The sequence below is a fragment of the Acanthochromis polyacanthus genome, chromosome 23 (assembly GCF_021347895.1).
Source record: "Acanthochromis polyacanthus isolate Apoly-LR-REF ecotype Palm Island chromosome 23, KAUST_Apoly_ChrSc, whole genome shotgun sequence".
NCBI classification, from domain to species: Eukaryota; Metazoa; Chordata; class Actinopteri; family Pomacentridae; genus Acanthochromis; species Acanthochromis polyacanthus.
The window spans coordinates 13,328,536-13,341,251 of NC_067135.1; the positions used below are offsets into that span (position 1 = coordinate 13,328,536).

At 41.2% G+C, this 12,716-nt stretch overlaps 1 protein-coding gene across 3 annotated transcripts; it reads right to left on the bottom strand.

Moving 5' to 3' along the window:
• Positions 1-1,443: 1,443 nt before the first annotated feature.
• On the bottom strand, positions 1,444-12,653 carry LOC110965826 (heterogeneous nuclear ribonucleoprotein C). Of its 3 annotated transcripts, none has more exons than XM_022214985.2 (9): positions 12,524-12,653; positions 10,560-10,593; positions 6,333-6,604; positions 4,929-5,001; positions 4,768-4,815; positions 4,355-4,518; positions 4,162-4,275; positions 3,476-3,627; positions 1,444-2,429 (listed from the first exon to the last, which is right to left on the bottom strand). In XM_022214985.2, exons 3-9 carry the CDS (start codon positions 6,574-6,576, stop codon positions 2,337-2,339), a joined length of 888 nt encoding a protein of 295 aa, XP_022070677.1. In that variant the 5' UTR covers positions 6,577-6,604; positions 10,560-10,593; positions 12,524-12,653; the 3' UTR covers positions 1,444-2,336. The 3 variants fall into 3 exon arrangements, with proteins under 3 accessions (XP_022070677.1, XP_022070676.1, XP_022070678.1); XM_022214984.2 differs by lacking the exon at positions 10,560-10,593 and adding an exon at positions 7,368-7,417 and having other exon boundaries at positions 11,967-12,644; XM_022214986.2 differs by lacking the exon at positions 10,560-10,593 and having other exon boundaries at positions 12,524-12,651.
• Positions 12,654-12,716: the final 63 nt, after the last annotated feature.

The window sequence follows — 12,716 nt, forward strand, 5'->3', positions numbered from 1 at the left end:
TTCTCCTTCTAAGGTTCTCTGTTGCAACATTATTTGTTGATCAAAGGGCGGTGTGGACATACCCTGCAAGTATCTGCATGTTTATAAGGTCAAACACAAGTGTGTACTATGTCTTACAGGGTGTCCATAAAGTCTCAGTTGACAACATATTTGAATCAGATTTGTTTTATTGTAATCACAGTTTATTAAAGTTTGTAATCACATTGAAATCGTGTGTTTCAGGTATTCCTGCTGGTGAAAGAGGTGCTGTTAAATGAAACCCTAAAAATGGTTACTCCTCAAACCGGTGGACTGGAAGGGATGGGCCAAGTCCTTGGCCACCATGTTCACCAGATATCACTCCCTTGGACTTCTTTCTATGGGGTTATGTTAAAGATATCGTGTATTGAAAAAAGATAAATTACTGACTTGAAGCCAAAGATTTCTGATGCAACTGCCACCATTGATGAGGCCATGCTACAGCGAACATGACAAGAAATCAACTACCGTCTTGATGTACTTCGTGCAACTAAAGGTGGCCACATAGAGGTGTATTAAATGAGGTAAAGACAAATTTGACAACCACTGATTACAACCAAACAAATCTGGTTAAGATATTTAGCAACTGCCTTTGTAATAAACTCTTAAAATTCTAACTGTATGGACACCCTGTATATTATTTGGTTAAATTTGCCCAAAGCAAACAAAAAATTATATAATATCCCTACAAAGGTAACTATCCTAACTGTGGTGTGGCAGAGTAGAAAGGAGCAGAGGAAGTGATTTGAGGAAACGACATTCACACCAGATTGATATAATCTGCATCAACATTCATACACCGAGCCCTAATAAACATATTTAGATTCAGCGTGACTTACACTTTCCGAAGATAACACCTCCGATGTCCGTCAATCCTTTTCGAAATCAGAAAAAAATTCAACGTCAACTCCAGAACTTGTTTTCTTCAGCATCGAAGTCATCCAGTGATAGCTGTCTGGGTACTGCCACAAGCAAAAACTGCTAAAAGCTCATTCGTCATCCTTTAAATTGTGTTTATTTACCGGAATATTAATAGATTTTTAAAGTACGGCTTATATTGTGGCCAGTGGCTAAACAATCAAGACAGACTGATAACATATAGAATATTTACCTTTTGTATAAGTGCAGTTTTGCAAAATATGAGCAGAACATGCTGTAGAGACCAAACTATCTGTATGGTTGGATGTAACGGTGCAAGAAAAATACCAAGCTCATCGAAACACTTCCAGCCTGAACCTGTTTGATCTGCACTTAAAAGCCACATCTAACCTACATATCTTTTAATTATGCTTTCATTCCATTGCGTAACCTGTAATATCTCCACTCAATTTACCAATTTAGCTCCACCTTAACGTCACGCTGGCGGCGGCCTCACAATGAAAAGGAATGCGTCCGTTCACATTGCAGGAAAAGCTTGTAAAAGGCTCCAACTTGGAAAACATGTTTATTCACTTTCACCAGTGCAGTCGAATGAGAAAACAGAACAGCAACAGAAACAGACAAACATGGAGATTCACTGCATTACACAAGTCAAGGTCGGTTATGGTCGGAACACCTCTGCAACGAACAAAAAAAAAAAAAAAGTGTTTTCAGACCGATGCGGACTGCGTCTGAGCATTAGCGTGGTCTGACATGAGATTTGGTGCATGCTCATGTTCTTATCTGGATTTTCTGCGAACAACAGAAATAGGTCCTTGTGTTCTTTGTGTGGCCTGTTGTTGGGACACGCTGCCACCTGCTGGTTAAAAGGAAGCAGTGCAGCAGCCGGATCAGGAATATGTGTTCACATTTTTTTAAATTCTCATGCCTGTGCTGACGCATCATGTGCAGTTTTTGTGTCTTAAGAGTAGCTTAAGCTGCACTTGAGCTTATTTTTAATGCAGTTTTGCTTAAATATCAGCCGCCGCTACATAATTTGTCAATTAGTTTTGACATCACATCATCTAAAAAACACAAGTCGAAGGGGCGTTCCATGTTTTAAATTATAGTTCCAACGTACAATATATTATGTCTCCTTAACAGAATTTTGTCCTAATACACCCAGTTGCAGATAAAGTCTATATAAAAAGTCAAATAAAAAAAAGTATGGAATATTCAAATGACCAACTTGAAAGGAAAATCCAGAAATGAGTATTTCACATATAATTCGTGTACGAGAGGAGCAATTATCTACAATACACTGTATGTTCTGTCATTGTCCAGTCAGATCAGCAGATATGAGCACATGACCGCTGTGTACAAGTCTGGTGTGGAGCAACTATCATACACAATCTGGTTTCGTGTATGTGTACGTGTGTGTCTGTCTGCCTGGGTCTCATTCAGGACTCCTCTCCGTTGGCGCTTTCACCGTCGTCCTCTCCTTCCTCCTGCTCGCCTTCCTCCTCATCCTCCTCTCTGCCTCTGCTCTTCATCTGCACAGAAGGAGAAGTGGAGTCAGAACAGATGTAATGGAGTGACGCTTCATTTATACCACAATTTGATTGCATTACAGTCTCTTAACATGTATGTGTTATGCTTTTCGAGGAAGACAATTCAGAATTACACAAGCACTATTTCACAAAGTCACTGATAAGATCAAAAAACAAACATTAGCTGCATTTTTTACACTTAAAAGGCTAGAATTCACAGCTTAATTTTCTTTAGTATCTCTGAAAATATGATATCTTTGGGTTTTGGTTTGCTGACACAAATAAATACAAATTTTAGGCATTGATTTTTTTCAATGAAGATGACATTAAATGAATCAGAAATACAGTCTAGACATCGTCAACGTGGTAAATGATTATTCTAGCCTGAAACAGCTGATTTTTAATGGAATATCTCCATAGGGGTACAGAGGAACATTTCCAGCAACCATCACTCCTGTGTTCTAATGCTACATTGTGTTAGCTAATGGTGCTGAAAGGCTAATTGATGATTAGAAAACCCTTGTGCAGTTATGTTAGCACATGAACAAAAGTGTGAGTTTTCATGGATAACATGAAATTGCCCGGGATATCCCCACCCTTTGAACGGTAGAGTATGTATACATTTTTTGTCATTTCATAGACTAAACTGTGAATAATCTGCATGGCGATTAGTGAAGTGAAAATTCTTGCTTTGCAACTTGGTAGAAAAGTCGCAAATATCTCAGAATTTGCGCTTATACTGCATTTATCGGACAGGACAGTGAACACAAAGCACAATATCTTCACGACATACCAACACCACATCAGCTGTTGCATGATAGACGAGCACCACCCCTCACTGTGATCATTTTTTCTCCAACATAAACAGAGTAACGAATCCCCCCCCTTCTGATTTACTCCTGAAATTGTGTGACAGATGACACTAGCGGTCTTCCTGAAATGTTCATCTGGAAATGCTCATATCAGCTGCGCAAAAAAAGGCATTTTTTGGTTGGGGACAACTGCAAAAAGGCTTGGAAGTAAACTGCTGCCTGAGCACTCATCCTCACCTCGTCTTCGTCCTCCAGCAGATCCCCCTCCTCCTCAGAGTCATTCAGCTCCTGGCTCTCTCTGTCCCTCTTCGGGCCATCCTCCTTTTTGCTGGAAGTGGATGAGTGGAGGGGAGACACTTCACCAGGCTCTGGCTTGGAGCCTTTCATCTCTGAGAGGACGGTGGGGAAAATGGGACGTGCAGAGAAAACAGACACGGATGAACAGATGAAATGTGGCTCTCGGGGATCACCGGCCTTCGAAATGCACAAAACTTACAAGAGAAGCCAAAAAGATGAAAGCGCTAATTTTTGCTAGGGCTAGTCAGCTTGAATCCTGGAAACGTAATACAATAACTGGAGATGGTGGATCACATCAGAATGCATTGTTGCAGCACATTTCATCACATGAAATTCAGATATCTGAAATTTGTATCCTCATGAGTCAGCTCAGTGCAGTCATATCAGCTCCTGTTGGCATTAAAAGTGATAGAATTTGCTTATGTAAAAATACATCAATGTCTGTGTGCAGCTTCCTGATGTTAGCATAGTTTAGCTGCAGCAAAGCGAAGCTATCTGATGCATTAAGCAATAAAAAGGGTCAAATCAAGCCAGGAAGCCCCACTAGAAACTGCATCTTTGTATAAAAATTGAGGTTTTCTGTCTTTTATTCAAATCTGAGGCGTTACTATTTCTTTAAATCTCACCTGACTTCTTGGTGTGGTCCTTCTCCATGCGCTCCAAGCTCTCCAGCAGGTAGTCCACCTTGTGTTTGATCTGCGTCAGCTCTCTCTTGATGGTCTGGAGATCGTCTGTCTTCACTGTGGGACAGCAAGCATGCCGGTGTTAGGCGTGAAAATCAAAAGAGAGTCGGCTTAGGCGGCTGTGGCTGGAACCTACTCGTACGTGAAGTCCTCTGGCTGCTCTTGGAGGTGGACGAGAAGCTGGTCTTGGTTCGCCGGCTCCCTCCGCCGCTCAGGCTCACCCTGGGACGCTTCGAGGGGATGACGGCTCGGGACAGCGGCGGGGGTGGAGGAGGCACCCGGGACTGGTAGGAATACATTCTGAAATCGAGATTTTTAGAGTGGTAAACTTGCCATGGCAGATACCCTGGACACGTCAAAACATTAATAACACCAGCCTATTTATCTCACGAATGCATCAGCCAAATAATATTTTAAATAATTCACACTATCTGACACCATTCAACTTTGATTAAATTAGACAACACCGACAAACCAAACTTCCAGGAGGTAAAATAACTGTGTAGTCATGAAAAACTGGCAGATAAATAACAAGACCAGACAGCTTACCTGTCATAGTAATCTCTTTGAAAGTCGTAGTCCAAATCAAAGGATGAGCTGCAGAGAGGGCACATCAGATAACATTACCTAGAGCAAAATGCACTTATGTCTGACGTGCCTTTTAGTTCTGAAACTTTTTTTAAATCTGAGCGCAAGCACGAGACACTCACCTGTACATGTCTCCAGCAGATCGCTTCACCGTCTTCGATCTGTGAGGCTTCGGCTCACCTGCCAGGTTGATGTCTGAGGGAGGAAAAACACTGAGTGAATGAGGGAGAGATGAAAGGAAGATTTGCCATGCATAAGAGCCAGAAAACACATTACAGACTGAATGTTTTTACAGCTCTTCGTCTCCGCATGGTGTGTTACTTTGGACGACAGGTGCAGATTCTACCTCCACCAGGTGTAAAGAAATCTTATGTATTTATTGAAATCAGCTTGGATTAAAGGACAGGTCAGAAATACCAGAACAGAAACAGCTGTTTCTATTTCTTTACTCTCAGGAGATGTCGGTGTTTAATCCTGTAATAGCCTGCAGTTATGGCTATTTTCAAATGCCTGGTTTAAAGCACTAGAGGGCAGCAGAGGGACCCAGGAAAACAATCTTAGGTTTCAATTTAAAGCTAAATCAGACCGTTAATTGTAGTAGATGTGAGCAGGAAGGGTGTGATTAGTTATGTGTTTGTTTTTTCAGCAGATTCATGGCCCATTCTTAGTGTTTCTATTTTTTTTGCAATGCATTCATGTACAGGAGAATAGAGAAATAACAAAACAGAAGACAGCTTCTGCAACTTATGCTTTGAATTTTCTGTGTGTGGGCTGCACAGTGGAGCAGTGGTTAGCACTTTGCAGCAAGAAGATCCCCGGTAACTTGCTGTAGCTACCAACAGCAAGACACAATCTTGTTTGGCCAAGATTGAGTCCAGCACAGAATTGCCCACAAAATCTATAAAATATTGTTTTACGCTGTTTTTGCGTGTGTTTTCTAGGAGTCAATCAGTTTTTGTTAATAATCATGGAAACCAATAAATATTATGTCTCAAAATTTAAAATAAGAAACCCAAAAAGAGAAAATAGGTATTATGTTCTAATGAAGGCCCTGAGGTGGTTAAAACGCGTAAACTGTTGTCCATGAGTCAATACAGGACTTTTAGGTACTCGGAGTGCCTCGGACCTCTCTACTTTTTGCTGTTATAAAGAGAAAATACAACTTGATGATGGTTATCCTACAGCACTGATAGGTTTGTGACGTCTAACTAATCCCATAAAACGGACCGGTTGCACAAGTACTTCTTTTTGTGGTTAAATTTAAGCATTGTACATAAAAAAAAAAAAAAACATTTTAAATGACACAACCATCACAAATTCCTGATATTTCTCAAATAAACTGAAAAAATACGATGGTGTGGTGAGAATAATGCACTTATTTTTCCATTGCAGAATCATGGATGCCACAGAATTATCTTACAACGGATGACACTTATTTATATCTCCAGTGATAACAGATGTCAGAGTGACTTAAAGAAGGTAGTAAAATCCACGTCAGATTTTAAAGATTCTGTCCCGTGCCTCACCTAAAACCTGTCCCACGATCATGCGGCCGTCCTCCCCGGACACGGCGGCTCTGGCGTTCCTCTCGTTGACGTACTGGACGAAGGCGTAGCCCTTGTGGACAGAGCAGCCGACGATCTTGCCATACTTGGAGAAGATGGCCTCCACGTCCGCCTTGGTGACCAGCAGGGTGTTGAGGTTGCCGATGAAGACGCGGGAGTTGAGGGATCGGGGGTCGGTCTTGTTGGTCACGTTGCTGCTGGCCATCAGGCTGGAGGAGGAGGACGACGACCAACTGGGCTCGAAGAAGGTGGGCGGTGAGAGAGGAGAAGAAGAAGAAGAGGAAGGGGATACAAGATCAGCATTTGATGGCTGGTGATGTTCAGGGAAACAGGAAGGTAGAAGAATTCAATTTGCTGATGAATCCAATTTTGTTAACTCTCACTGTAACTCCTAGATAATCTCAGCAGTGAGGTCAGCGTGAGTGTTGACCTTCAAGTTCTGCAATAGTGTGGCTTTAATCACACTGCCTAAGCCTGGAGCACTGTCCATTTTTCCTGCAAATGTGGATTATCTTTTGCCTCATTTGTCCAGAAAGTATCACAAAATGATAGTCACAGGTTTGCAGATTGAAAGTTGACATCTCCAGATAGCTTATTTTGTATGTCAACAGACCAAAACCCAAGTTGCAACGCTGTAGAAGCAGTACATTTCTAGAGTGTTTTGCTCACTGAAATGATTCATCATTATCAAAATTGCTGCTGACAGATTCTCTGTGAAGTTAATCAGTTAATTAACCAAACATTTCAGCTTCCAATGACACATTATACTTGACAACCACATGCACTCATCTCTCTATTAGGAAGTGGAAGTTGTGGCGCCTACTTTCTATCTTCTACAACAGAGGAAGATTCATCAAAGAGGGCAACTTTTTATGCATTTTACACACACACTAACTACTTTCATCCTCCATAAAACGGGAGAGAGCAGCTTCCACAAATAGATATGAGACAGCAGAATAGACAGTGTGATCGGGTCATGAAGCAGCCAACACTCACTCCATTGTGTCTGTACTCGGCTCGGTGGAGGTCTGCCTGCCTGTCTGTGTCTGTTGGAGAGAAGAGGGTCGTCGAGAAAACTATGAGAGACGGGAATCAAGTGAGTGTGGGGAGACATCTACTACACCTCCAAAAAAGTTTCTCGGAAAACCCAAGAAGAGCTTAAAAAGAGGAGGAGGGGGGGAGGCTGATCAGGAGGTTGTAGGAGGAATGTCAAAAAAGAAAAAAAACCTGTGGGATAAACGGTTGGTTGTTATGACAAAAGCAAATAGTGCATTTCTGTACAATTTACTCACTTGTAAGCATGTGTAAATGTAGTAAACGTCATCTGCTATGTCTCTACAAAGGGTGAAAGCACACTTGAATTCTCGAGTTTGATCATTTGTTGTGGTGTTAGTAGATTTACTTTACACACACAAGTCACAAGAACAACCTTTTCGGTGCTAATGGAAGTAGGACAGGATCAGAATTGGATCATGTGTTGGTGAAACTGATAAGAAAACGCAACTTTAGATCAGTTTTTGTTTCAGTTGCACCAGTGCAAATCTCCTGCTCTACATAAAATCACAGTGCCTGGACCAGATGTTTGAGAAACATTCAGATCTTGCATTTAAATACTGCAAAAATACTCTCTTACATGTGAGTCATGCATTTAAATGTATGCTTAAGTAAAGTACCAGCATCAAAATATGCTAACTACCAGAAATAAAAGCACTAATGTAGCAGAATGACTATAATTTCAGCTAGAAAAGGTTATTTTACAGCTTCATACAGTTTATCTGCTGGTTAGCTTGTAATTATCCATTCAGGGATTAATTAAGATTCATTATAATCTAAAATTATTACATCGCAATCTATTTCTTCATTTATATTAAAATAAATATGCTAAGTATCTTCTCATCAAGTAAAGAGTGCAATATTTGCCTTTGAATGGCAGTTAAGTTGAAAAGAAACTACTCAAATAAACCACAAGTAACTGAAAATGATATTTAGGTTTAATACTTGTGTAAATGTTTGTTTTTCCATCCCTGGTCTCGACTGATACAACAGCCATGCTAATGTGTTGTACAATTAGCAGTGTAGCTTGTAGAGATGACTGTGCATTAGCCCCAAACACTGCAAAGTTATGCAACGCTGCAGGAGGGGAAGCCTCCATGATAAAATCATGAACAGAGGTGTTAAATAAAGATAAGAGCTATCAGGTGCTTTTCTTATTTTGTCCACCAACTGTAGATGAATGCATCCGAGTAAACAGCGGCTCTGCTCATCAACCTTGTGTGCGTCCATCGTGTACTTTTTTTGCTAAATCCCTCTCAATCCTGAGAGTGCTTCGTCTTATTATCAACCACTTCAGATGCTGCAAAAGCCACATCTCACCTGCCAGACACACGGCAGCGCTGCCAGCCGGGCTGACCCAGCAGCAGGCCTCTCCCTCTCCGTCCGGGAGCCGCTAGCAGGGGATTACATGGTTTTTGCAGCAAGCTGCGCGGCCAAAGCTTAATGCTCGGCTGCTGCTCTTCCCTACATGATTTGGCCGGGACGTTTCTGGTGCTTTGGCAGGCTGACAGGGGTGTCTACAACACCGGGTGTGATCGGGAGGGGAGGCGAGCGCAGGCCGCTTAGCAAATGTTTCTAATTCTTTGTGGCGTGTCGGGGTTCAAGAGGAATATCCAGGGTTTAGACACATGCGCTCCACGGGATTTTACTGATAAAGAATGGTGCTGAACAAAACTAATCAGGCTATGTCGCTGGACAAAGAGAAAAGCTATTTATTGAATATTTTAATGTCTGGTATTATCAACACAGTAGATGGACAAAATAACACCTTGTAGTTAAAAACACTGTGGACAGCAAGAGCAAGCTTTTAAAATTTCATTTTCTACAGACTTTGGGATGTGATTTTGCACATTAAAAATATTCCAAAAGGCGCAAAAAGCACAAACAGTATTTATTGCAGGCCTGTGATGTTTGATTGCATGGAAGTGTTAAGCTCCCCACAGTGTATTGATTCCAAATTCAACATTTTTGCACATATAAGGGCTCAGCTACAATCAGAATTAGGGAATAAATGCATTATGTGGCAGCTGAAAGTAACTCTTCTTGTCATTTGCCTCATCTGGGCCTTTCTGTACAGGACTGCCAAGTAGCTGAAACACTTTAAAACCTTCTGTTTCATTCGAACGTGCAAGTGGGTTCATTGCTAGCATGTCTCTGGTGTGAGAGAGTGTTGGGTTTAATATTTGTGCTTCAACTGTGAAAGCCACCGCAGCTCTCCAGACTCATGCTTGAGGACAGACGACACGAAACGACAGGAAGAGCAGCTCTGCAGTGGGAAGAGATGTGTCACATTTATGCAGCTGTGTGTGCGCGCACTTTGTGTTCCTTTAATACAGATTTAGGAAATAAAGATGCAGAGAAAGTGTGACTTTAACCACAGGAGCTGTTGTGATTTCGTTGTCGTCAATCAGCCAAATGACGATGGATATGTAAAAGAAAGCAAATGAAACTTCAAATTTGTAGAATTTGCAATTGATAAAAGGGCACAAAAAGTCATTACTTCGGGATTAAGTTAGTAGCTGATGGGATTTCGTTAGCATGCTGCTGCTTTAATGGAGAAAATCTTGAGGCTGATAATTGTGACATAATCAGGCGCTAAGCCTCCAAAAGAGCAGGAAACATTATGTTTATATGAATAATGGACCAGATTTAAATCCATCAAATGACATGCACACTCACGAAAACAAAACAAAAAAGAAGAAAAACAGCATTACAAAGCAAAGGCAGAAAAAATGGCTTCATTTTGCCTTTGTATCAGTCCTTAAACTGAGGACTTGAGGAAGTTATTAAGCAATAAAATGAGGTACAATCCAAACTGATTCTCTAATAATCAACACTTAACATTTGATTGTCATCAACTGGGAGAACAGGAGGCTCATTTACGAGGCCATGAGGGTCAGACAGTTTGAAATTTAAGCAGCTCGGTTTTCTACTTTCACAGCACAAAAAAAAAGAAAGAAAGAAAAAACACTACATGCTATTTGCTCTAGGAAATCCAAAAGGGGGAGAAATGGGCTACGTCACAAAGGGGTGAAAGCAAAAGTGGAATATATTAAAAAAAAATAAAAAAAATGATGCAAAAGTTGAGGTGAAAAATAACCAAAAAAAAAAAAAAAAAGGTTGAGACCAACTTACGATTTGTCGCCGCTGAAAAAAGTGGCTTCAAAAACTAAAAAGGGGGAAACAAAAAAAGGTAAAATTAGAAAAGAAGTCTTGAAAGTGTTTAAAAATGAACTCTTAACATGACAAGCAGGGGAGGAAATGTGGGACAAAATATGAAAAGTTATCAGATTGTAATGGCTCTTTGCACATTAACAAAATGACTTCCTCGCTAAGAAACACTATTAAGTTAATCCTCGACTCAGATGTTTGCTCATTTTGAAATTACAACTTAAACAGCAGAACATTTTACCTGATTATTAATATTAATCACAAACAGCATCGTAATAAAAAGTGGAAAAGTGCTTCTTGGAATCAGTGAGCTTCACGTGTTAGAAAATGTCCTTTACATTATTTCTAAAATATTAATTTAACACCTTAAACCACTGGAATTTGCTTGTATAAATGACAAGACTTTGAACAAAGATAAGCTCCAGAGCTGCTGCTGCTGGCAGGCTGCAAAAAGACTGAACTTAGCTTTTACTTTACCAGTAATTATTTTATGAATATTAAATAATTTAGAGCTGCTTTGTTCCCCTCTAAGGCTACAGCAGCTACTGGCAGAGAAAGCAGGTGAATTAAGGTGAATAAGACAGAAACAGTGCCAGAGTTGGTGTCTCCTTCGTTATCTGAAACGACACCATGCAGCATCGCTAGGAGCTCAGCTGGGAAATCAAAAGGTCATGCAAAACATTAAAGGGAATGGAAGTGATTTCACTGCATTTCCCCCCCCCACGATCTACTAAATCTGCAAACTGACATGAACCAATATGAGCAGTAAAGCGTCAGACAGTGGTGTTTGCTGCAAAGTGCACATCGGCATCACCAGTGTGAGGAAACTGGTGGCCTCTTTTTATTCCCCCCTCTCCTGCAGGGGTCAGAACAAAGGGTCAGCTACAGAACAGCGCCCCCGCAGCCCGGAGGGACTAATGGTCAAGGACACTTCCAGAAGGACACACTTTTGAGGGGCCGAGGGAGGTGGAGATAATTTAGGAGGGGGCGCCGTCAATCCGCCCTGCAGTCCTACTGTGAAACTTTGCTGCACATTTGGATGAAGGGGGTTTTCACAGATCAGCACACAAGTGAGAAAGCTGTAAGATAATAAAGCGGCGTGGTAGTCTCGGCCTGCTGTCAGGCCCCATCTGGCAGGCCTTCTTCCTGGTCTAAGCAGCTGCACAGCTCTGGTTAAACTGCTACTCAGTGAGTGGCTTTCTCTGCCTGCAAATAAACTTTTAATTATTATATCAAAATTACCAAATGCACAAATTATGTCACCCCCAATGCTACAGAAATCCCCCGCGTCCATGACTGCACAATACATCAAAACACTGTTGAGTTCCTTCAAAAACGACCCATTTCTCTGTGGGGGGAAAAACATCTTGCCTGAAAAATGACATCACTCCTGAGATCTGCTGCAGAAAGCATACTGCCTCAGCACTGCCAAAATCACAGAGAAAATATAAAAAGACGACCCAATGCCAACGACTGCATATCAAGTTTCAAGTTGGGGGGGAACGAGAATCAAAAACAAAATGTAAAAACATATTTCCAGAAAAAGGGGCGACCCGTTTGGAACACTGTCCACAAAATCCTGGCACATTCTTCCATATTTCTCTCCATGAAAATGAGACCACACTCAGATAAACAACAAGGCAACACAGCTTCCCTGAAAAATCTTTCGAGTTTGTTTCTTTTTAAAGTGTCTTATTCGAAAAACAAAAGCAAAAAGAAAAAAATATATCGCTGTGGGAGCTACTTCAAACTAGTTTCTGCGCAGTTTATGCTGCCATCACAAAATGTACGCCACTAAAGCCAACACAGTCTCGGGAAACACCAGCCAGGAAAAATGCATTAAAAATAAAAACAAAAAGTCCCAAAGACGGCTCAAAGTCAGGAAAAAAATAAAAAAGGGAAAAAATCTCTCGTGTAAAAATACTCACCAGGAGCTTAACACTAAAAATGAGAACAATTCAACGCTCTTTCTACTTGAGTAGGTAAAGATCCGCTTACGGCTCTGCTGGCTGAATGTATCACCTTGAAACCAGTGGACACGAAATGGCGTCGACTCGTACTCACAACAAGACGGTCACGCCCTCTGCTGGATTCTTGCGTCTGATTGGATGTGTTTACCGC